This window comes from Pipistrellus hanaki, assembly GCF_964339955.1.
Source record: "Pipistrellus hanaki genome assembly, chromosome: 11".
Classification (NCBI taxonomy): domain Eukaryota; kingdom Metazoa; phylum Chordata; class Mammalia; order Chiroptera; family Vespertilionidae; genus Pipistrellus; species Pipistrellus hanaki.
Genome location: NC_140513.1, coordinates 601,768 through 624,744, shown reverse-complemented (window position 1 = coordinate 624,744; position 22,977 = coordinate 601,768). Strand labels below are relative to the sequence as shown.

Sequence of the window (22,977 nt, the reverse complement as noted above, 5' to 3'; positions counted from 1 at the left end):
CGGCACAGGGCCTTCCGCCGGTGCCCACACGGGCTGAACATAGAGCATTTCTGTCTTGTCAGATGACGAGCCATCACAGGCAGTTTGTGGATGTTATTTCTTCTAAGTAAAACACGTTTTGTAGTTCTTTCCATATCAAATCGACACAGACCTTACTGGCTGTGGATAAGCCTTTTCTACCACATGGGTGACACATGCTAAAACACACGAGCACCCATGGGCCCCTTCTCACGGTCCTGGCGGCGGGGACGGCCCGCACGTGCTGGCCTGGCCCTCCGTGGGGCACGTGGGGGCGTCGCCAGCCCCTCCTCGAGGGCACCCAGCTCCACACGTGGCCGTGCACTGAGCCACAGGACCCTCCGCCGGGACCAGCCCCACAGGCACGGCTTCACGTGCTCTCCGCCTCCGCTGGGCCTCACCGCATCCACACGCCTGGGGTTCTTGCTTTCTGACCGCTCTGGGAAGCTGCACGCACAGGTGCTGGCACGGTGCCGGCTGACTGTCACAGGTGTTTTCTGCGGTAAGTTCTTGGAGCTTTGCTTCTGGGGTTTTGATATAAACTCAGAGGGTGACCTGGACCAGCCACACGTGTCCACCTCTCTCTTCGGGCTTCTCTCTCCTCGCTGGCCATCAGAAGAGTCCCAAGATCCCCTGCCACCCAGCAGTACTTTAAATCTTCTGGAAGCTACTTTTTTAAGTAACAGCTTTCCCGGGAAGTGGCTCTTTACCCAGAAACGCGTCGCTTTCAAGTGTCTGATGGGTGGTTCTCAGTACGCTCGGGGTGGCCATCACCCCAATTCCGGAAGGAGGTGGCGTTCGTTAGGGACCATCCAGCAGGAGCCCACACCTTTTCCCCAAAGATCAGCCGACTGTTCCAACATTTACAAATGTCACGGTCCCCAGGCCACAACCTAAACTCTCTTCCTGCAATAAACTCGGTCTTACTACAAACGGCTGCTACGGCCCTCTGCAGCTCCCGCCCGTTTCAGGCACCGCGGCCCTCGCTCCCATCCTGCGGCCACAAGGCCTGCGCCCGCCGCTCCCGACAATCCTGTAGCGGATCTGGGGGTGCACATAGCACGGTCCTCCCCTCCAGACACGCCATGGGCCTCGCCACCAGCTCGTCTTTCTTCTGAGCCTCTTCCAGCAAATCCACGCTCTCTTCTCACAGGGAGCGCGCACTTCCTGTGGAATCCACTGCCCAGCGCACCGGTGAGCACGTCACAGACTGTGCTTTTAGTTTTACAGGGAGAAGCTGTGCTTTGTTTCTCACAGTCTTCCCTTCGAAGCGCCACACTGAAGTGCCTGCTTTGCGACGACCTTGTCCCGGACAGACGGCGTGGCCCGTGCGGTGCCGCCCGCCGTGTCCCGCGCCTGCACCGCCGGGCCCTGACCCTGAGGCTGCGCCCCGCCACCACCTGCTCCCTGGTTCTGTGCGGGAGCACGGGCGCGGCTCTCCAGCTGCTCTCCTCCCGCTGCGGTCTCGCCGCTGGAGGGGAATCCATCCCCGCAAACACTTCTTCCTCCTGGTCCTGCCACAGGAGCGTTTCCCGCTGGTTCTCGTCCCACGAGATCTCAGTGACGGGGCTGCGGGTTCAGGCGGGGAGACGGCAGCCACCCTCCCCTTCACCCCTGTTAGAAACGCTTTAAAAGCTCACACTGAGGAGCACAGCAGCCTGTCTGGTAGGGTTCGGTAGCTTCCGTCAGCTTTATTTATTATATGGTATCTGTAAGTTTCGTTGGGTAGTTTTTATTTTAAAAAGATTGAACAATGAAACCTAGCAGGTTGCTCAGTGATTACAGCGTCAGCCCTTGGACTGAAGGGTCAATGCCGGTCAAGGGCATGTTGCAGGCTCAATCCCCGGCCTCAGTCAGGGAGCATTCGGGAGGCAAGCAATGGATACCGTATGTCTCTCTCACATCAATGTTTCTCTCCGCCCCCCCTTCTCATCCCTCTAAAAATCAATGGAAAAAAATATCCTCAGGTGGGGATTAACAACAACAGCAGACTGAGCAATGAAACTACCATCAAAACAAGCAGGTTAACAACTCAGTGGCCCAGCTCGTGCCGTGAGACCTGGAAGGAAGGAGCAGGGGACTTGGCAGGGTCGCTGGGAAACTGCACACACAACAGCTGCTGAGAAGGCAAATCAAACCCGAGGGACGGGCAGAGGGACCGCAGCCGGACAACCGGGCGGTGCTGCAGCGCTGAGACAGGAGGGAGCGAAGGCTCTGGGGCCGACCTGTCACCAGACCCAGCTCGGACCTCAGGCTGGGAAGTGAGGGTTGCGCCTCGCCTCCTCCCAACGCTCAGAACATCTGTGACCCCCACCCACCCAGCTGCCTGCCACGTGACCAGACCCTCAAACCGGCTTCTAAACCAAACAGCAATGCTGGCCACACCAGTGAGAAGGCGGCCGCCATGGGAGGGACACACAACGGGCTCCCCTGCTACCAAGTGATTTGGAATGTAACCGCCCCACCGACAAGCGGCTGCACCGAGCGGGGTCCCACGGGGACACACAGGAGACGTGCCTGAGCCCTCGGGAGGGGAGGCCAGTCTGGCCGTGAAGTCGTGCGGGTCCCACAGCGGCAGGCACTCTGGGCGGCCAGCAGGCACCTGGTCTCGGGAAAACCACTAAGAATAACAGAGCCTTTACTGTGTTATGTCCGATAGTACTTCTGTCACAGAAATTAAAACGAGCATGTTTAACCCACAGTACAGCTCCAATAAATGACAGTTTAAAGGCAACTACGATTTTAGCATTTTGCAGCAACTTCTGACCCCAAGACGGCCAGAGAGGATCTCAGAGAACCAAGATGACTTTAAAAACCACCGTGATAGCCCTCGCCAGGGTGGCTCCACAATAGAGTGTCGGCCGGTGGACTGAAGCATCTGGGGTTCCGTTCCCTCAAGGCCACACGCCCAGGTTACAGGCTCCATTCCCAGGAGGGGGCGTGCAGGAGGCAGCCAATCAATGAGTCTCATCATTGATGTTTATCTCTCTCCCTCTCCCTTCCTCTATGAAATCAATTAAAAAAAAACACACCGTGATATAACAATGAAAATGAATTAACAGTACAAATGCCACGAACGTAACACTGCAGAGACAGCCACACTAACACATGCCCACGCAGGGTTCCGTCAGCACAGAGCAGGGCGGTCCGAGGGCGGCAGGGCTCTGGAGGGCGGCCGGTGAACACTCAGGCGTGGCTTTCTGTGGTCACTGGCCAACGAAGTCCTTATCACTCTTGGGATCACGAGGTCATCCCCAAACCCCAACCCCAGCTGGCTTCACAGGCGCCCCGAAACACAGACGCTCTGGGCCTCCCCCTTTCATCTCGGCCACTCAGTGCTGGTAACAGGCCCTGTGACCTCTGTCTCCGCTGAGCAGTCTGCCCCTCACACGGCCCCCGTGTGACACACCTGGGGCTGTCGACCGACACACAGTCAGGCGTGAGGAGTGTCCGCAGGTGCATGGACCATCTTTCTCTCCCTGGAGTGGCCGTGATCATGACATCTATTCTTGCTCCCTGCAGCTGCCGACTGAGAGCCATACCCGCCATCTGGTTTTGTTTCCCGCTGGCCATAGTGTCTTCTTCTGTCCGCCTTTCCTTGGTTCTTTGGTTCGCTGAAGACTCACTTAGCTTTCCCCTTTACAGACTCAAACTCCTGTGCCGTGGTGTCTATGACAATGGAGGCTTTTTAAACCAGCCAGGGGAGAATCAGCCAGTAAACGCTGTTGACGTACGTGGACAGCCATTTCGAGGGAATGGGTTCCATAGCATTCAGCCATTTTGAGTGCATTAACATTACATTTTATCACCAAATTAGTTCTGTAAGTCAAACGTTCATGAACAGAAGGTGATATCCATGAAGTATTAGAAGACAGCTTACATCAATGCCAGCACCCAGGATCCAGGAGGAACAGCAGGAGGCGAGGCCTGGGCTGCGAGCCCCCAGGCAGGGCTGGGAGACAAGCCGGCCCAGAGCGGATGCCCACCCCACGGTCACACACGCTCCTGGTGCCACGTCGTCACAGACGCACAACCACAGACGACGGGACAGAATGCTCAGCGGGCTCGGAGCAGTGGTCAGCTCAAAGTTTCCTGAGCCAAGTCTGATACGGCTCAGGAAGAGCACAGCATCCATGTCCCCCAGCTCCCAACGGCCCTTCTTGTCTTCCCCTCAGAACTGATGCTCCCCCATCCACGGCATCTGCTCAGAAACCACACCCACCGGGCCCCTGGAGACGCTGGCCAGGACGGAGCCCAGGGCCACTTGCAGGCAGTGCCCGGCTGGCAGGGCCACGATGCGGCAGCTGTGACTGTGCTGCCACCCTGCCACCTCCTGGAGCTGGTCCTCGGGTGGCCACATAACAAGGACGTGCCTGGCCCCTGGGACACACCAGGGGCTGCCCGATTGCATGTCCCTCAGCAGCCGTGGGTGCCCACTGGCTCCGACCAGGAGGACAGGGACTCCCATCAGTGCCTCAGCGGGGGAGGCTGCGCCTGGGGAGGGGCCGCACCGGCCAGCAGCAAGCACCACGAGCAGTCAGCCACCAGAGTCCTGTCCACCCAGAGCCCAAGGAGCTCAACGCAGCCCTGCCACACAGGTACAGGGACACACATCCCTGATAACATAAATGTTATCTAAATGCAGGAAAGATAAGCAGAAACTTAAGTCAGATGCAGGCAGGGACTGGAGGGGGCCTAGAAGGGCCACTCCCGACTCCCGGATCCACGAAGGTCCGCGCCGCAGCCTCCTGACCGAGGAGGGACAGGCCTACCTTGTGGGTGCGGTCACTCCCCGACACACTCTCTTTGGAAGTCCTGCTGTCCTCCGTGGGGAAGGCGGCAGCCTGCTCGGCGCCCTGGTCCTCCTCCTCCTCCAGCTCCTCGGAGTCCTCCTCCTCCGAGTCCATCTCCATGCTCTCCCCGTTCACGTGGAGGGTGCTGTCGCCCAGGTCCTTCTCGCTCTGAGCAGGGGCAGGGCATCCGTCACGTGGAGCCGGGAGCAGGACGGCCTGCCACCCACCAGCGCAGGGCGCCGCCACCACCGGGACGGGAGGCGTGGCCTAGAGCCACAGCGACTCAGAGCCTGGCTCCTTCGAAAGGGACACAGGCCATCCACCCCCCACCCTTCCGGCCGCAGAGGGTCCTGGACAGACACACGGCACACGCTGCGCCCCGTACCTTGGCGCCTGCAGTGGAGTGAGTTATACTCTTAAACATCTCAATCACCGTCCTCTGTTTTAACACTTTGGTCTTTTTCCTGGGAACCAGACTATAGGTTCCCATTCTTCGTTTTTTCTTCCGAGACACTGCAGCTGCTAAAACAAAAGGCAAGGAAGCTAAAAAAAAAAAAAAAAAAAAAAAAGTCAAAGGGAGACAAGAAAGAAAAGGAAGCGCCATTCAAATGTGTTTTCCAGGTGGGGGACAGCTCCCAGCCTGACCACCAACACGCAGCACAGACACGGGACGGCACAGACAGGGGATGGCCGCGGGCAGGGGCGCTCACGGGCCGTCCGTTCAATTCATAAGAAAACACTGACTGTACGGATGCAACTGGGATTGAAAGCCCCGCCCCTGCAGTGACCTTCCTGCCACCCTCCTCCTGGCTCCGTCCACCAGCTCAAGGCAGGAGGGTGCTGGGTGACAGCGCCCACGGAAAAGGGAGGACAAAGCTGGAACCAAACTTAAAAAAAAAACAAAAAAAACTCCAGGGTCTAAAAGTTTCTGAAACCCACTGAGAGAAACTGCTTTGTTTGCTGAAAAGGGCATTCTCAGGGCAACTGGCAAAAGCTGGCCAGTGTGGCTGCGCGGTTACCGCCCCGATGGCAGTGCCCCTCTCCAGGGACATCATGCGTCCCTCGTAGGAGACAACTCTGAAGTATCTGGAGGCCAAAGGGGCGTGTCTGCGCCCACGCTCCCGGCTCAGGAGTCTCGGGGGAGCACACAGCGGGGACGGCGCGGAGATGCCGGCAGAGGGCCTACACGGCCGGAGGTCAGACGTCCCTACAGGCAGGAGTATTTAAAGTCCAGAAGACATGCCGCTCCGACCATGGACACATGCCGCTTCGACCATGGACATGCCCCAGGCAGCCTCTCGGGAGCGGCCGCAGCGCAGCCAGGCTGACGGGGCTCACTACACTGAAGGGAGCGTCCTGTCTGCAGGATTTGTGTCCAGTGGCTCCAGCGCAAGCCCCGCCACCCCGGCCTCCTTGGGGCCACTCGTGCAGCCACCTGCCGCCGGAGGCCCAGCGAAACCCATGCTCAGCCCCAGCCCCAACGGCAGGAGCAGAAGCAGAAGCAGGCTGAGCAGAGTGAGGGCGCCCACAGCAAAGGGGAGGACAACAGCTGGGCCAGAGCACCATTCCCGCACCCTCCGCCCACAGGGCCCCCAATAACCATGGGGAGTTCCCCAGCCAGCGTCTTACTGCACAGGGGACCAGGGCAGTAAGATTCCGTCATGGAGACGATCTTCATGTGAGACTGACAAGGTACCGGTGTGTGTGTGTGTGGGGGGGGGGGGGGGGGGGGGCTGCAGGTTTCCAGGGGAGCCCAGAAGGACCCCAAGGCCAGCGCCCCAACCCTGAGCACACTCACACTCAGAGTCAAACACGGCTCTGGGTGGGCAGGGGCAGGGTGGAAACACACACCCGGAGCCGGCCACTGCCGGCCTCACCTGTCTGTGACTTCGTGGTGGCCATGTAGCACTGGTTTTGAGGTAGCGACTGGTGAAGGGGTGGGAAGGGGGGCAAAAGCTGCTGTCGTCCAAAATCAGAAACGTTCTTGCTCATCTCCTCTGCAGGCTCCTCCTGACCTCGAGCTTCTCGGGGGTCCTTGCTGGCTGTGGGCTTCAGGACAAAGGCAGTCAGTGACCGTAATTACGCACCAGCAGCTGGCACACCGCAGCCGGCGCAGAGCCTGCAGCCCGGGCCCCGCTCCTTTCCGTACACGTGTCACCGTGAGGCGGGAGGAGGTGCGCCTGGCTCCGGGACTATAGGGTCAGCACCGCCAGCTAAGAACGTGAGGCCCCTAGAGGAGTCAGACCCACAGACAGACAATCCCTGGCGGTGGGCGGGGTGGGGAGGCGGCGGGATGCGTGTTTAAGGGGACAGTGTCCATGTGGGAAGATGAGAAGGTCCCGGAGAGGGTGACGGTGGCTCCACACCATGAATGTCCTTTGTGTCCAGAACGGGACGCTTAGAACTGGCTAAGATGGTGTATTTTATGCTTTGGGCCTGTTCATGGGTGGGGTCACTGTCCAGGCGGCAGCTGGCCCAGCGGCTCTAACTGGCCCCTGGCCACCCCCTTCTTCTCTGACAAGGATACTCTCCCACCTGCTCCACGTGCTGCTCCTCCACAGCCTCCCCCTCCCCCTGCACAGGGAGCACCTCCCCCTCCCCCTGCACAGGGAGCACCTCCCCCTCCCCAGGGCACAGGGAGCACCTCCCCCTCCCTCGGGCACAGGGAGCACCTCCCCCTCCCCCAGGGCACAGGGAGCACCTCCCCCTCCCTCTCCCCCTCCCCCGGGCACAGGGAGCACCTCCCCCTCCCCCGGGCACAGGGAGCACCTCCCCCTCCCTCTCCCCCTCCCCTCGGGCACAGGGAGCACCTCCTCCTCCCTCTCCCCCTCCCCCGGGCACAGGGAGCACCTCCCCCTCCCTCTCCCCCTCCCCTCGGGCACAGGGAGCACCTCCCCCTCCCTCTCCCCCTCCCCCGGGCACAGGGAGCACCTCCTCCTCCCTCTCCCCCTCCCCTCGGGCACAGGGAGCACCTCCTCCTCCCTCTCCCCCTCCCCCGGGCACAGGGAGCACCTCCCCCTCGGACCTGCACAGGGAGCACCTCCCCCTCCCTCTCCCCCTCCCCTCGGGCACAGGGAGCACCTCCTCCTCCCTCTCCCCCTCCCCCGGGCACAGGGAGCACCTCCCCCTCCCCCGGGCACAGGGAGCACCTCCCCCTCCCCCTGGGCACAGGGAACACTGTTCCAATGGAGTGCCAGGTGGGTGTCTGTCACTGGACCAGGTACCGCATCCTGCTCCCTGTGCCCCCACAAGGCCCAGCACGGCAGACAGAGGCAGACTGGGCCTCAGCGAAGCAGCACAGGCCACTCAGGGACACACTGCTCTGTAAGATGTTATTTTGAAAATCTAAAAAAGGCAAGCTTCTCGGTTTTGTTAGGCACTATTATTTGACAAAGCAAAAACATGAGACAAGAACTGCCTCATACAGAGCTGCCTAGATGGGTCTGGGCGCCTCAGCCTCCCCCTCCCCTGCCCCCAGGACACTGTCACACTCCTAGAGGGCACTGAGTCACACCTGCCACCCACTGCACCAGGCTGGCTCACACCCCACCGGCACCCAAACGGCCACAGGGTGCAGTCCTCATCACCGCACCCGTGTCCCCAGGCCACCCTCCCGGCCGGGGTGAGCCCTCCAGCACAGACAGCGGCCCTCTCCAGCAGATGAGACTGCACAGGGTGGGCGGGGGCTGTGCTGAGGATGGCGGGAGCTCCAAGAACTGACCCATCTTTTCCTCAGAACCTGGGGAATCCGGGGACACATGGGAGGAGGGGCAGTGGTGACACAGACGGGAAGGAGAAAGCTGAGGGGCCACTGTGCAGATAGAGAAACGGGCTGCACTGCGGGCCGAGGTAACAAGGACCTCAATGCAGGCCTAAAGGCTCCCTTCTAGAAACTTCCCTTTCTTTGCCCAAAAAGTGGAGGCATCTGCCACGTTACTGCTTTCTGCCAGGACCAACACTGGAGGGGTTGGGGAGAGGGAGGGAGGGAGGGAGGGAGGGAGGGAGGGAGGGAGGGAGGGAGGGAGGCAGCAGACAACTGCACTGCCAGGGGGCAGAAGTGAGGCCTGCAAACGCCTGCATTTCACACTCTGACAGATACCTTTTCCAACATTCACTTTCTCACTGAAATGACTTGTCTTAAAATGCCATTTCCAAGCCCTGGCCCAGTTGGTTAGACTGTCATCCCCATATACCAAGGTTGTGGGTTTGAACTCAGGCCAATGCACATGAAAGAATCAACCAATGCCAGGCCAGCATGGCTCCATGGTTGAGCGTCGACCTATAACCAGGAGGTCACCGTTCCATTCCCGGTCAGGACCCATGCCCAGGTTACAGGGTCAATCCCCAGCAGGGGCCGTATAGGCGATAGCAGATCGAGGATTCTCCCTCATCATTGTTTCTCTCACTCTCCCTTCCTCTCTGAAATCAAGAAAATATCCTATATAATAAAAGCCTAATATGCTAAGTGTCCAGTTGTCGAGTCAATCAATCAAAGCATAATATGCTAACGATATGCTAAGGCAGCTCAACCACTCACTATGTCGTGCACTGAACACCAGGGGGCAGACACTCCAACCAGTATATTAGCTTGCTGCTGAGGTCCATCAATCAGGATGGGCCAGACACGCCCTGGAGCCCTCCCACGGTCCCTCCCCAGCTGGCTAACCTCCCATGTCCCTCCCCCGCCCCGATCAAGCATCAGTGAGGTCCCTTGGCCTGGTCTGCACCTTCTCGCAATCCAGGACCCCTCAGGGGATGTCGGAACTGGCTTCGGCTCAATCCCAAGGCTAGCCCAAGGGACCCCACTGGTGCATGAATTTGTGCACCGGGCCTCTGGTGTGTGTGTGTGTATTAAATAAAGAAGAATCAACTAATGCCCGTCTGGTATAGCTCAGTTGGTTCAGCATCATTCTATGCACCGAGGTCACTGGTTCAATACCTGATCAGGGCACACGCCCAGGTTACAGGCTCAGTCCCCAATAGGGGGCATGCAGGTGGCAGCCAAACAATTTTTCTCTCTCATCTATGTTTCTTTCTATCGTCCTCTCCCACTCTCTCTAAAAATAAAAAAATTAATATGTGTATAAATACACACACACATTATATATAATCAACCGACAAGTGCATAAATAAGTAGAACAAATTGATGTTTTCCTCTCTCTCCCTCTCTCTCTCTCTCTCTCTCTCTCTCTAAAAATCAAGAATCTTTTAAAGATATATTTTATTGATTTTTTACAGAGAGGAAGGGAAAGGAATAGAGTTAGAAACATCGATGAGAAAGAAACATCGATCAGCTGCCTCCTGCACACACCCTACTAGGGATGTGTCCGCAACCAAGGTACATGCCCTTGACCAGAATCGAACCTGGGATCTTTCAGTCCACAGGCCAATGCTCTGTCCACTGAGCCAAAGGTTTCTGCAAGAATTTTTTTTAAAACCACAATTTTCAATAAAGCTCAGATTCCAAAGAAAACCAAACAAGTGAGAAGCGGGTTTGGGGAGCTGACCATCCTGAGGGCAGCGGAGGCCAGGCCTAAAGCACGAGGGCACCACATGCAGGGGTCCTGGCTGGGTATCTCCCCCCTCACAGGGACCCCAGGAGCACACGGTGTCCAGGCTGTGGAGTGGGCGGGCGTGGCCTTCAGAAAATCGGTTTCCAAGCCTCACACCCTTCCACACTCTTCCTACAACTGACCGGCCTGAGAATGTGCAGCAATTTCCAACGAAATGATGTGTTGCAGCCAACTGCATACTAATCATCCTAAGAACTCAATTCAAAACAAAGCTGACACAGAAGCCGATGGTCAGAGAAACTCTTGGTATTGAATTTTAAATTGCTTTCTTTCCCTAGAAAAACTTAATGAGATGACAAAAGATCCTCAAGAATAAAAATGTGGCAGAATAAACACCTGGAAGAGGGAATGGAATAAAAGTATAATTTCAAGGAGATTAAATAAGTGGTGTAAAATTTCTCACATGCATTTTGAAATTGATAATGGTGGGCCAAGAAAAAATAGGCACAAAAAATGAACTTCATCTCAACCTCACACCTAATACAAAAATTAACTCAAAATGGGTACACGGGTCCTATATTTAAAGTTCACATGAAAGTAAAAAACTCCTAAGAATCAGAGAAATCGGGGACCTAGGGCTCACGAGCTCTTGGACGTGACACCAAACAATTAGCCATGAGGAGGAGCTTCTACGCGCCGGCTGGACCTCACCAAAGGGAAGCATTTCCCGCGAGACCCTCTGCGAGCGTGAAGCCGCACAGGCCAGAGAGTCTGCAGGTGCAGGCCCAGCCTGGCTCCAGCCACAGCCTCCGCGCTCACAGGACACGCAGGTGAAACCCAGCACAGGCATGGAAGCGCTTCGGGAAGGACACACCATGGCCACCAGGACGTGCAGAGAATTAAACACAACAGTTCTCACAACCATAATTAAACTACGGCACCCCAGCACTGGCGAGAGGAACTGGGCTGTGCAGCCCATGCTAGGGTGGAATGTGCCAGGGCTGGTCTGGAGGTGGCTTGGCAGTTGCTTATAAAACTAAATCTCTAATCACCACGTGACCTGCAGTTGTGCTCCTGCACTGACCCAGAGAAACGAGAACACAGACCTAGACAGGAACAGGTGCGAGCCCTGCTGGCAGCTGCGTGGGCGGAGCACGCCTCCGGCACCGAAAGGCTGCGGGTTCCGTCCTCAGTCGAGGTGAGGGGAGGCCACTAACAGATGTTTCTCTCTTTTCCCTTCTACTCTAAAAATCAATGGAAAAACTACCCTCAAGTGAGCATTAACAAAATAAAATTAAAATAATACAAAATATAACTAAGAATGCTATGAAAAAAGCAGCTGTGAACACTAAAAATATCAATATATGAAATGACCAGCAAAAATATCAAAACTGGAACCCGCTGAGGTGCCATGCGAGAAGGCAGAAGACTCACGTCCACGGACAGAGCAGCGCACAGAGCATGTTCCTCGCGCTGAGGAGACGGACAGCCGGGCCCTCAGGGCCCGCAGGGAGGCTGCCCAGGGAAAGCACAGGGCCCTGCGGACGATGGGCAGACTGGCATCGCGTGCACCCAGCAATGCCTGTACGAGAGATCCCAGGGACCTGGCCACAAACCCGACTCTGCAGGACGGGGAGCACGCGCAGCCTGCGGGCACTCAGAGTGCACGTGGTAATAGCCGAGGCACCTGGCTCGGCGTGATCGGGAACGGCCGCCTGTTCTCAGTCAGACCGAGCCCTCAGCTGCTGGCTGGGTGCAGGGCAGAGACCTGGACGGGTCTTGGGTGCGGTCCCTCGTCCCTCCCTCTGAGACACCGTGGCTCTGACCTGTCTACTCACGTCCCGAGGAGACGGGGTGGGCTCGGAGCGGGAAGGAAAGCCCAGCCCAGAGCAGGAGCGCAGTCTGTGATGCGTTTCCTCGCGGGCAATGGGCACCGCCAAGAGCAAAGCCCAGAGAGCAGGCTGAGCCCGGCTGCGCCGCTGCCCCCCCAACTGGGAGCAGCATCTCTAACCTCCCCGCCTACAGGCGGCCACCCATGTGCCGCCCTCTCCTTCCTGCACCGCGCCCCTGCCATGGCACAGAAACAGAACACCAAGGACGCTGTCCCGGCACCCCCCCCCGACGGGCGCATTACCAGGCCCAGGGCGGACTTCGGCATGGTCTTCCGAGCCCTATGAACCTTGACATCTGCGCCCAGGGCCGTGGGCTTCTTGTCCTCTGAGTCTTTGTTCCCTTCCCCGGGCCTGGCTGGCGCGGCGGGAGTCTGAGAGGGCACACTGGGAGTCCGCCCTTTGCCAGCCGCTCCTGGGAGAGTCTTCGCAGCATGGCCGGGAAGGGAGGGTGCCGAGGTGCTGGGGACCCGCAGGGCCGGCTCCTGCGGGGCTGGTTTACTCAGGAAGTACCCGTTGCTCCCGATGACGGCCGTCTGTGTGAGGTCGTCAGCCGGGACATGGTTCTGCTCCTCCACGTCGGCGTCTCTTTCCGAAACCCCGTTCTCCGCTATCCGGGCCAGTTTGGTGGGCCCTTCCTGGGCGCTGACTTTTGCATTGTCCTGAGTGTGCTCAGCTGGGCTGACATGCCTGCTGGTATCACTCCTTTCACAGGACCCGTTGGTGGCCCCGTCTGCAGCCACGTGGGCGTCTCCTCCCGGCTTCTCGGGGGAGCCTTCATCGGCAGCCATAGAGATCTCTGTAACAGAGGGGAGAGTCAGAGCGCTGCACCAGGGACCCCCCTTAATAACCGGCAAATGGCTTAGACGGGTATTTCGCCAAAGAAGACACAGTGGCTACTAAGCACCTGAAAAGATGCTCAAATTCATCAGGGACGTGCAAGTCAGCACCACCAGGATGGTGATGTCAGAGAAGGCAAGGCCACGTGTGGCAGGAGGCATGCAGCCTGGCTGGCTGCTGCGGACATGGCTGGCGGCTCCCGGCCTCAGCTCCAGGCCACGGGGGGGAGTCCCTGGCCTCACTCACCACTGCGTTGAGAAAAGGCCCCGAGGGGAGGCAGGGAAGGCATGCTTCCCCAGGTCGAAGACACCGGCCACGTCAGCCTGTGGCTGAGAGCCACTCAGTGCGTCCTCTGTGGGAGCACCCCGAGCACCCAGCACTGCTCCCGGGCAGCACCCTGAGCGGCTGCGGTGAGGGACGTGAACGAAGCTGCCAGCAACTGGTCCATGACCACTCAGACTCGCTGCTCTGAGTGGACTGGAAGGGCTTTTCACTCTCTGACGAGGCTTTTCTCTCCCTAGACCTTGCGTGGGCCTGGTGCCTGGGAAGGGGCGAGAGGAGAAGCTGGCCGGGCAGGACCACCTTACCTTCCTCTCCCAGCAGCTCGGTCCTCAGGCAGCAGTCCTGTCTGGCCTCCCCCTTGGCCGGAACTACCTGTGAACGGAAACAACTGTCAGACGTGCCCGCAAGGCAGGCCAGCAAGTCGCCACCATGACTTCTCGGAGGGTCCCGAACCCAAACCAAGCCCCAGGTGACAGTTCACGGTGGGTGGCTGGACAGCGGGCAGTAAGGAGGGGGGTCCGGACAGTGAGGGGCGCAGGCCCCGGGCTGTGGAGCCGCTGTACCAAGCGGGTGCTGGTGCGCGGCTGACAAAAGATCTCAAGAGTGTTCTGCTGTGACAGGGACCCACCACGTGCTCCGCACGTCCACAGCCTACGTCACAGAGACGGCGAGTGAGTGTAGAGTCCCCCGGGCGGGCCCGTGTGGCGGCCCTGGGATGGCGAGGAGACAAGTGCGTGCCCAGAGGTCAGCCTCTGGGGAGACAGCAGCACGCCCCTGAGGCTCTGCCCGGGCCTCAGCCACCGCACGGCCACGAACGAGAAGGGGAGAGCCTGCCCTCTGGGGCCCCGTGATGCAGACCCAGGTCTCCCACTGAGCTCCGCAACCCACGGCGTGGCCCACAGCGGGACACTGTCACTGACCCCTCCATGGGCCACGTCCAGCCAGCACAGGAGGCGGGCGAGAAGGCCTTTCCCCCAAAAGCGCGATGGGTGATTCTAACCAAAGCCAGGCGCCGAGTGCTGAGCCGCCCGGCCTCCTCTGCTCAGACGCCACCCCGAAACTGGGCAGCGCCGCCTCCTCCCTGGAGAAGCGCTGCCCACAGCGCGGGCGGCCACGCCGAGGGGCGCTCACACGCGGACGCATCTCCAGGCCACGTCTGCCGTGGCGAGCCCCCCACTCCCTGACTGTAAGCACTCCAGCCCAGCAGTCCACAGCTGATGGTCCGAGGGGCTGGAGAGAGAATGAGCCCTTCCCACATCTGGTAGACTTCCTTTTTCTCTTTGTCTTTTTGTTTCTTCCCTTGGCAGGAAAAGGAGTTAGTTCCTAAATTTGGAAAACACAATTAATATACATTTGCCCCATAATTTACATTTAAGGGAACAAACTCCCTTTTCATCTGCTACTTAACCCTTCCCTGCCTGTCTGCAAAGAAGAAAACCAGGGTCTTCCTCCTGCCCCCTTCTGGACAGAGGTCTCTCGGCCCCGTGTTCCAAAGACTGACATCCAGACCAGCACACAGCCCGTGCCCACGGCCCGCGAGCAGCCATGCTGACGCCGCTCCGGAGAGGCGTTTCCTGGACGGGCCACGGCACCTGCCTGGCTAACGTCAGCTCCTCCGAGTCTGAGGCTGGGCACGGACATCAGCACAGCCACCGGGAGGAGCCCAGGCCCCAGGAGAGGCTGCTGGGGACGTCCGGTCAGCGGCCACGGAACCAGCATCAGCCACCAGAGGTGCCCATGAGCCAGCTTGCAGGTGCCCGGCCCAGCGCTCGGCTCACAGGCAGGAAAGCCATCCCTCTGCCCTGGGACTTGCTGGCCCCGGGCACAGTCCACCAGCACCATGGCTGCAGGTGCCACGGACAACTGCCACAGTGCTCTTCTCTTCCTGTGCCCCGGCGGGGGGGGGAAGCAGCACAGCCTCAGTCCTGAGTGAGGACTTGCCCTGCCAGCGCCCCAGGTCCCTGACCGCCGGGCCAAAGACTGCAAGGCCGGAGCCCTGAGGCCACACGGTCCCAGAACCCGGACATACCGGGTGCTTAGGAACCGGGAAAGGTGCTGGTTGCCTCTCCTCTGCGGAGCGCAGGAGAGAGCCCGCCTGGCAGGTGCGTCAGCTGGAGCAGGCAGGGCCCCGGGCTTGGCGCCTGGCTGTCCTCGGAGTGGAGGCAGTCACACACCTCTCCCTCCACAAAGAGGCCGACATCCTCGTCTCCACAACAGTCTCTCCTGGACGTGGACAGTGCGACTGCTTCAGTTTGGCTCACGGCAAAACCAAGCTTTGGTGAACCTGCCTGCTCTGGAGTCCGGCCTGGCTCTCACGCAGCCGGCTTTTTTCCTCTTGAACAAACTCCTCCCAATGTAAAGATGTGGAATAGAAAAGACCATTTAGTGACAAGCAGCCACTGGAACTGCCGGGCACAGCAATCCGTTTGACGATGTCAACAGAAGGCGCTTCCTGCCATGCTCTGGCACCTGAGCCGTAATGTGCCTGATGTTTCCACAACTCTCACTGGATGCCAGCTCCAAATCCTTCCTCTTCTGCCAGCTTCTCTGAGTTCTGCTTGTTTTGCATTTCAATAGGATCAGCACTTTCCTGTGAGCTTTTAGAGAACTGTGCTCCACGTAAGTGTCACGGCAAGAGAAGATCTTAAAGCTCCCGTAGCCAGGAAGGACAAACCCACCAGAACCCAGGAGGCAGAGAGCCGGTCCGACCAGCCATCGCCAGCACCTGGAGTGGCCCCTCGCCCACCGACGGCTGTCACCGAAAGCTAGGAAGTTTTTAACCAGTTACCAAAAGACCCAGAATTCCCTTCCTGGTACATACGCCAGAGAACGGACAGCAGGCACTGGAACAGACACCTACACACAAGTGTTCAAACAGCGCTCTGTAAAGTGGTCAAAAGATGGAAAATACTCGTGTCCGTCAGCAGATGAAGAGCAAGAAATGTGGTTCACACAGACCACGGAATAGCATTCAGCCGGAAAAAGGAATGAAATTCTGGCAAAGGCTACAACACGGATGGACCTTGGAAATATCATGCTAAGCGAGATAAGCAACACGAAATGACAAAACCTGTAAAGTTCTGCTTAGATGGGCAGGCAAATTCACAGACAGCTGTACAGGGACAGAGCTTCTGGGGGGGGTGAAATGTTTTCGAAATAGACAGCAATGTCATGCAACACTGAAATGCTTAATGCCACCGGACAGTATTTAAAAATGGTTAAAAGATGAAAATGTATGTTTAAGTACATTCTATCATGATAAAGGAAAATGGGGGGAGTGGGATTAAGAGGGGCCCACCTAGCCATTCAGATGCAGTCATGTACTTCCTTAATGAAACCAATGCATTTAGGAAGAACTACTTTATTTTTTTAAATACGTTTTATTAAACCAAACATGGTTCTGTGGGAATGTACTCATGTAACTGACAAACTGCAGGACTAGACACCACCCAGGCTGTTAGCATCTGAATCCATCTCCTGCAGAGGCCCACATGGGGTGCTCACATCACACACACACAGACCCCACCACGTGGCCAGTACGATGGGTCTAATGCTGTTCAACTCTAGAAGAGACAATAACTACAAATCAATTAGAAGAAGAAGAAGAAGAAGAAGAAGAAGAAGAAGAAGATCACAAAAAGATGGAGAAAGGAATTAAACAGCATTCCCAAATGGCCGGTAGGCATATTCAACCCCACCAGTAATTACGGGTTGGTACAGAGAAACACTCCCCCACTCATTCTAAGAGAACATATTACACAGAAAACAGAGCAAGTCAAAGACATGTAACAAAACTATAGGATGCAAGGCTGACTTAACATCTGAAAACCAATGTAACAAATATTAATAGAATATAGGACAAAAATCACAATGACCATGTCAACAGATGCAGAAAAAGTGTATGACAAAATTCTTTCACGACTAAAAAACCCTGATAAGGTACACCTCTGAAAAATGGTCAATGCTTCTCTCCTGTAAGACTGGACCCAGTCACGGAGGCCCCACCTGCTGCTTCTACTTAATGCTGCGCACACATGGGGGCTCCAGCCCAGGCCATGGGGAAGGGGTGTCAGTATAAATGAGAAACAATGAAAATTACTCACCATCCTGCCACCTCGGGTCAACACCTCTGAATGTCTGACCGGTCTTTACACCACGGATTAGAGTGCACTGCCTTCCACCTGTCGTCGTCCCAAATCGGACAAGAAAGACACACACCCCCCGCTTTCCAGCCACCGTAGCCCGGCTGTGGCGGCCATGCACGCCCTTGTCCAGCTTCCCCCCAGCCCCAAGCCTGTGCCTCTTCCCGCTCACTGCCCCCTCCCTGTTTAGAGCGGTTTCATCCCCAAAGCCCCAGCGTCGGGGACAGACTCTTCTCACTCCTCCCCCAGCCTCTCCCTGCCAGCCTCACGCTGCTCCGCACTCAGTCTCTTCCTGGAGTCGTGATCTACCACGTCCTCTAAAAGCACACAGGCTCCTCCTGACCGGGAGCCGGGCGCACGCTCCTCACACAGCAGAGGGCTGCCCGGGGGAGGCCCAGGGTGGGCACCATGCCCACTGCCCTAACTGGCCCACACCCGCATTCCCACAAGCGAAGAGTCATTTTTGTACATTTCACTGGCAGAAATAAAAAAGAATATGCATGTCAGACAATTTGAGGCCTACACACCTGGCCACTTACAGAGAAGTCTGCTGACCCCTAGGGGGACACACCGCCTCTGGCCTGTCACACACCCATCGTCCACCGCTTCACGCTGCTGGGCTTCCTGAGCAACGCCTGTGCTTCAGCCACAGCCCGCCTTCCTCAGCTTCCCTCCCTGAAGGCCCCCCCTCCCACACGCCCGCCGCCTGGGGCTTCTGCACCGCCTCGCCCGCCTCCTCGCACGTTTACCTAAACCCTGGGGACTGCCCTGGCCCGTCTTGGCAGCCCCCTCGCCCTTTATATAAAGCGCAGCCACTGGCATCAGCAGATCACAGTGTGCCCAGCAGGCCCACAGCTGCGCTGAACGTGCTCTAAGACTGGCCAGAAGACAAAGAGGACAGAAGAAGCCCCCGGCTGAGTCAGGGATTTCTGGGGTGTCTGCCAAGTCGGAGCGTCTGGGCAGGCTGCAGTGGGGCACCGGGAGGGGGAGGGCTGTGGAGAGCGGTGGTGTGTCATTCCCCATCCTAATGGTCCGGGAGGACCTCCTGAACCTGCTCCTGCAGCTCCGCCGCCGAGGGCAGCGGCTCGCCGGCTCCCGCACTGAGTGAGCGTGGCTGCGGGCCACGCCTATCTCCCTCAGGATCAGGCCAGGCCTCTGAAACACGGCTTTCGGACGTTCTCCTCGCGGCACTTCTCCTGACCCTCAGCGGAGGCACTGGGCTCCAGGCTGCTCCGGGACAGGTGGTTCTGCTCCAGGTCCATGGGCACCACAGGCTCCTAGGACGCCGAGGCAGGGCAGGACCCAGCACTCACAGGCGCTCAGCACCACAGGCTGAGCACATCCTCGGTCACCACGGAGACAGGCTAAGTTCCATGTGGCAGTGTTACCAGACTCACGGTGATTTTGTCATCTCTATCCTCTCGATGGATGCACACGTGCACAATCGCTGACATGAGGAACAGCCTTACAGCGTGCTGATGTGAGAAAGCAGCTTTAAACACTGGCAGGGTCGGTACAGGCGCCCAGCCCTGGCGGAGCAGCCGCCCTGCCCAGCTTCACCGCGAGCCACTGCTGCCGAGGCCACGGAGCAGCCCGGGCTCTGAGACCACAGGATGGCCCAGGCGCGCACACAGCAGGGTGGCCCTCCCTCAGAACAGAGCCGGCCACCCTCAGGGCCACAGCTCAGCACCGGCGCGACCCCACCTCCAACGCGGGCGGGCGGCAGCATCCTCAGCCTGCCTCCCCCGCGGCCCCTGCCCCTCTGAGGAGCCTGGGAGGTCAGTCTCTGCACCAAGAAAAGGCAGAGCCACTCCTTTCTCAGGTGGAAGAGGAACGCAGCAGAGATCCTGTGAAACTCCGCGAACATAAAGCCACCGCGGACAGCCAGGGGCAGCACGGAAGGACGGGCCTCCATAAGCGGCTGCTGGAAGAGTCGTCCTCTGAGGGTCCCCTCTCCAGGGAGAAGACGGGCCTTGTTAGGCACTTTGCTAACAGATCGCCTTAACACGGCCAAAGGTGGTTCCTGCAGCACCGCTCCGTGGCTGGAGCAGCCGCTGTGGCTCACAAGCCACGGCGCCACCTGGTGGTCACAGCCAGGCTAAGCGGAGAAACTGGGGCAATGGGTTCCCTTCCCCCATCATCTGAAGACCACACTCATCACACTGGAGACTTTTTTAAAAATATTTTTTTATTGATTTATGAGAGGAAGAGAGAGGGAGAGAGAAGAAAAAAAAACATCAATGATGAGAGAGCATTAATTGGCTGCCTCCTGCACGCCCCCTACTGGAGATCAAGCCTAAAACCCCAGCATGTACCCTGACCAGGAATCGAACTGTGACCTCCTGGGTTCATAGGTCGATGCTCAACATGGAGCCATGGCAGCCAACGTGGGGGACCTGGGAGTGCTGACGGAACCGCTGTCCACCTCAGGGGCCACGGCACTGGGCCTGGAAGGAGGAGTCGCAAACAGTGGGCGAGGACAAAGCAGCAGATGAGCTGCAGGGGGTCCAGCCCCACTGTCAGAGCCCTGCCTGCACCCCAGGGAGAGGGGGGACGAGAGGAGGGCGCAGGCGTGAGGAGGGGAGGCTGAGGAGGCTGCAGCGGGGGAGAAAGCCCACCAGCCGGCCAGGAGAGCGAACCCAGGTGCGGGCAGTCCGCGGAGGAGGTGTCCCGCAGAGGAGAGGCGGGGAGCACCATCCCACTGGCTCCCAGGACCCTCACACCACGGCAGCAGAGGATCTGGGTACCGCTGTGCTAACCCTCACCGAGTGGCGCTCACAGCCCCCCCCTCCCAAGCGGCTGACCCCAGACTCCTCACCTGACCGGCAGCCGCCTCCTCCCAGCTCAGCCATTTGGTGTTTTCTCACCCCAGAACTCACGCCTTTCCCTCTTCTCGGTCTCTGATCAAATATCATTTTCACGTAAGAAATAACAACGATAAACTGGATTTTTATCAAAACTAAAAACTTTTGTGCTTCAAGAAAGTGAAAACCCAACCCACAAGCAGGAACCGTATTTCCATGCTATTATGTTCACAGCATCAGGGGAAGATCCGTGCGCCACCAGCTGTGAGTGAGCGAGCGAGCGAGCGAGCGAGCAGGCATGCCCCCCGCTGTGAGCTAGTTCAACCCTGACCCCCAACACCAAGCGCCCTGGGAGCCCGCACAGGAGGGAGCCGGTCACAAAGGCCATGCAGTGCGTGACTCCGTTCACAGGAAATGCCCAGAACACTCACATCTACAGACACAAAGTACATTAGTGGTTGCCAAGGGTTACCAGGAGGAGAGAAATGGGGAGTGACACGGATGGTGTGAAGTTTCTTTTTAGTATGATGAAATGTTCTGGATTTCTAGTGCTCTGTTCACGGACTTACCCAAGTTTTCAGACTAGTAATCCTGGTATAGAATAGGCAATTAACATGGGATGGATGGATGCAAGATGGACAGGTGGATGAATGGGTGAATGAGTGAGTGGGTGGGTTGTAGGTAGATGAATGGATGGATAGATGGTGGGTGGGTGGATGAATGGATGGATGGTTGATAGATGTATGGTGGGTGGGTGGATGGATGGATGGATGGATGGTGGATAGATGGATGGTGGGTGGATGGATGGATGGTGGGTGGATGGATGGGTGGGTGGGTGGATGGATGAGTGGATGGGTGGGTGGGTGGATGGGTGGGTGGTTGGATGGATGGATGGTGGGTGGATGGATGGTGGGTGGATGGATGGGTGGGTGGGTGGATGGATGGATGAGTGGATGGGTGGGTGGGTGGATGGATGGATGGATGGGTGGATGAATGGGTGAGTGGATGGGTGGATGGGTAGATAGGTGGTGGGTGGATGGATGGATGATAGATGGTGGGTGGATGGATGGATGGATGGATGGGTGGGTGGGTGGATGGATGGATGGGTGGATGGGTGGAAGAGTAGATAGATGGTGGGTGGATGGGTGGATGGATGGGTGGGTGGGTGGGTGGATGGATGGGTGAGTGGATGGGTGGATGGGTGGATGGGTAGATAGATGGTGGGTGGATGGGTGGGTGGGTAGATGGATGGGTGGGTGGGTGGATGGATGGATGGGTAGATGGGTAGATAGATGGTGGGTGGATGAATGGGTGGATGGATGGGTGGGTGGGTGGATGGGTAGATAGATGGTGGGTGGATGGATGGGTGGGTGGGTGGATGGATGGATGGATGGCTGGATGGGTAGATAGATGGTGGGTGGATGGATGAATGGGTGGATGGATGGGTGGGTGGGTGGATGGATGGATGGATGGGTGGATGGGTTGATAGATGGTGGGTGGATGGGTGGGTGGATGGTAGGTGTGTGGGTGGAGGAGGAAAAGATGTTCCTCTTGTAGAAGATGAGAAGCCCCTTGTCACTCATGCTCCTAGAGGTGGACAGCTGGCACCCACCACCATTTCCCCTGTTGGCACCCCTTCCTCCAGCTTGGCTGCACGCCCCCTGGCCCCACCACCTCTCCAGGCAGGAAAGAACGAATGTGCTCGTCAAAAGCCTATGAAGTAGCTGTGAGCTCTCTCCTTCCCAGCACTGTCTCTCTTCCTTTAAAAGCGAGTCTGTGGTGGGAGCTGCTAAAAGGAAGTGGACCTCAGTGGCGGCCGTGCCCCTGGTCCAGCTCTGAGAAGGGCTTCTTATGAAAGTGAGAGGGTTTGCACAGGTTCCTTTCTCATCCCATGAAACCCCCTGAGCATCACCAATTCTGCAAAGACCTTCCCACCACATTCAGATGCCAAAAAGGCCAGGCCACTGGTAAACAGCCTGACAGCCACCTTTCCTCCTGGACTTCTCTAAAGGAGACAAAACGCTTGACCGATTGTATTAATTTAAAACTCACTACAACTTTTCTTCACTTAAACTGTTTCATTTTGGTTCTGTTGTTCTTTTTTTTAAACCCCATGATCCACAGATGACTCATCCACTTAAAGCAGAAAATAATAATCTTCTAACGCAAACAACTCCCATCTCTGAACTTCTCTTACAATGAAAAGCCCAGAGGCCTCTCCCTGGCCCTGCCTTCCCCACAGGCCCTGCCCCTGCCCCCACCTCAGGCTGCAGCGGTCTCGGAAGGGAGGATACTGGAGGGAATGGAGGGAGGGAAAGAGATGATAGGGAGGGGGAGAAGAGGAGGGTGACAGCAGGGAAGATGGAGGCCAGAACCTGCGGGTGCACAGGGGAGACCGTGAGGCGGGAACCCTGTCTGCGAGAGCACTGTCTTTATCAGAAGATGAAAACCAATGCTCCTGAGCTGAGGGCACCAACCCCCCTGCCGCACACATCACGGGTACTCACACCGGCCGCACCCCTGCTTCCACGGTTCCTCTCAGCCCCTCAAAGCAGTGCGCCGTCCAGGTCCCAGCGGCCAGTCCCAGCGCAGGCACTGGGCCGGCCCTTGTTCCCTCTTCCTCATTCCCTGGGGCTGGAGTTTCCTCAGGTCCCGGAGAGTGGCCTCCCCTCCCCCACCCTTTTGTGCCAAGAACA

General features: G+C 57.9%; 1 protein-coding gene across 4 annotated transcripts in view; it reads right to left on the bottom strand.

Moving 5' to 3' along the window:
- Positions 1-22,977, bottom strand: part of EHMT1 (euchromatic histone lysine methyltransferase 1) — a 64,796-nt gene that overhangs the window by 27,437 nt on the left and 14,382 nt on the right. For 2 of the 4 annotated variants that reach the window (XM_084898907.1, XM_084898909.1), the window contains exons 2-6: positions 13,641-13,707; positions 12,459-13,012; positions 6,689-6,860; positions 5,197-5,354; positions 4,791-4,979 (exon numbers count right to left, since the gene is read on the bottom strand). In XM_084898907.1, coding sequence (XP_084755033.1) covers positions 4,791-4,979; positions 5,197-5,354; positions 6,689-6,860; positions 12,459-13,012; positions 13,641-13,707 — 1,140 coding nt within the window. The remainder of the gene's footprint in view (positions 1-4,790; positions 4,980-5,196; positions 5,355-6,688; positions 6,861-12,458; positions 13,013-13,640; positions 13,708-22,977) is intronic. The other 2 variants (XM_084898908.1, XM_084898910.1) reach the window with 1 other exon arrangement.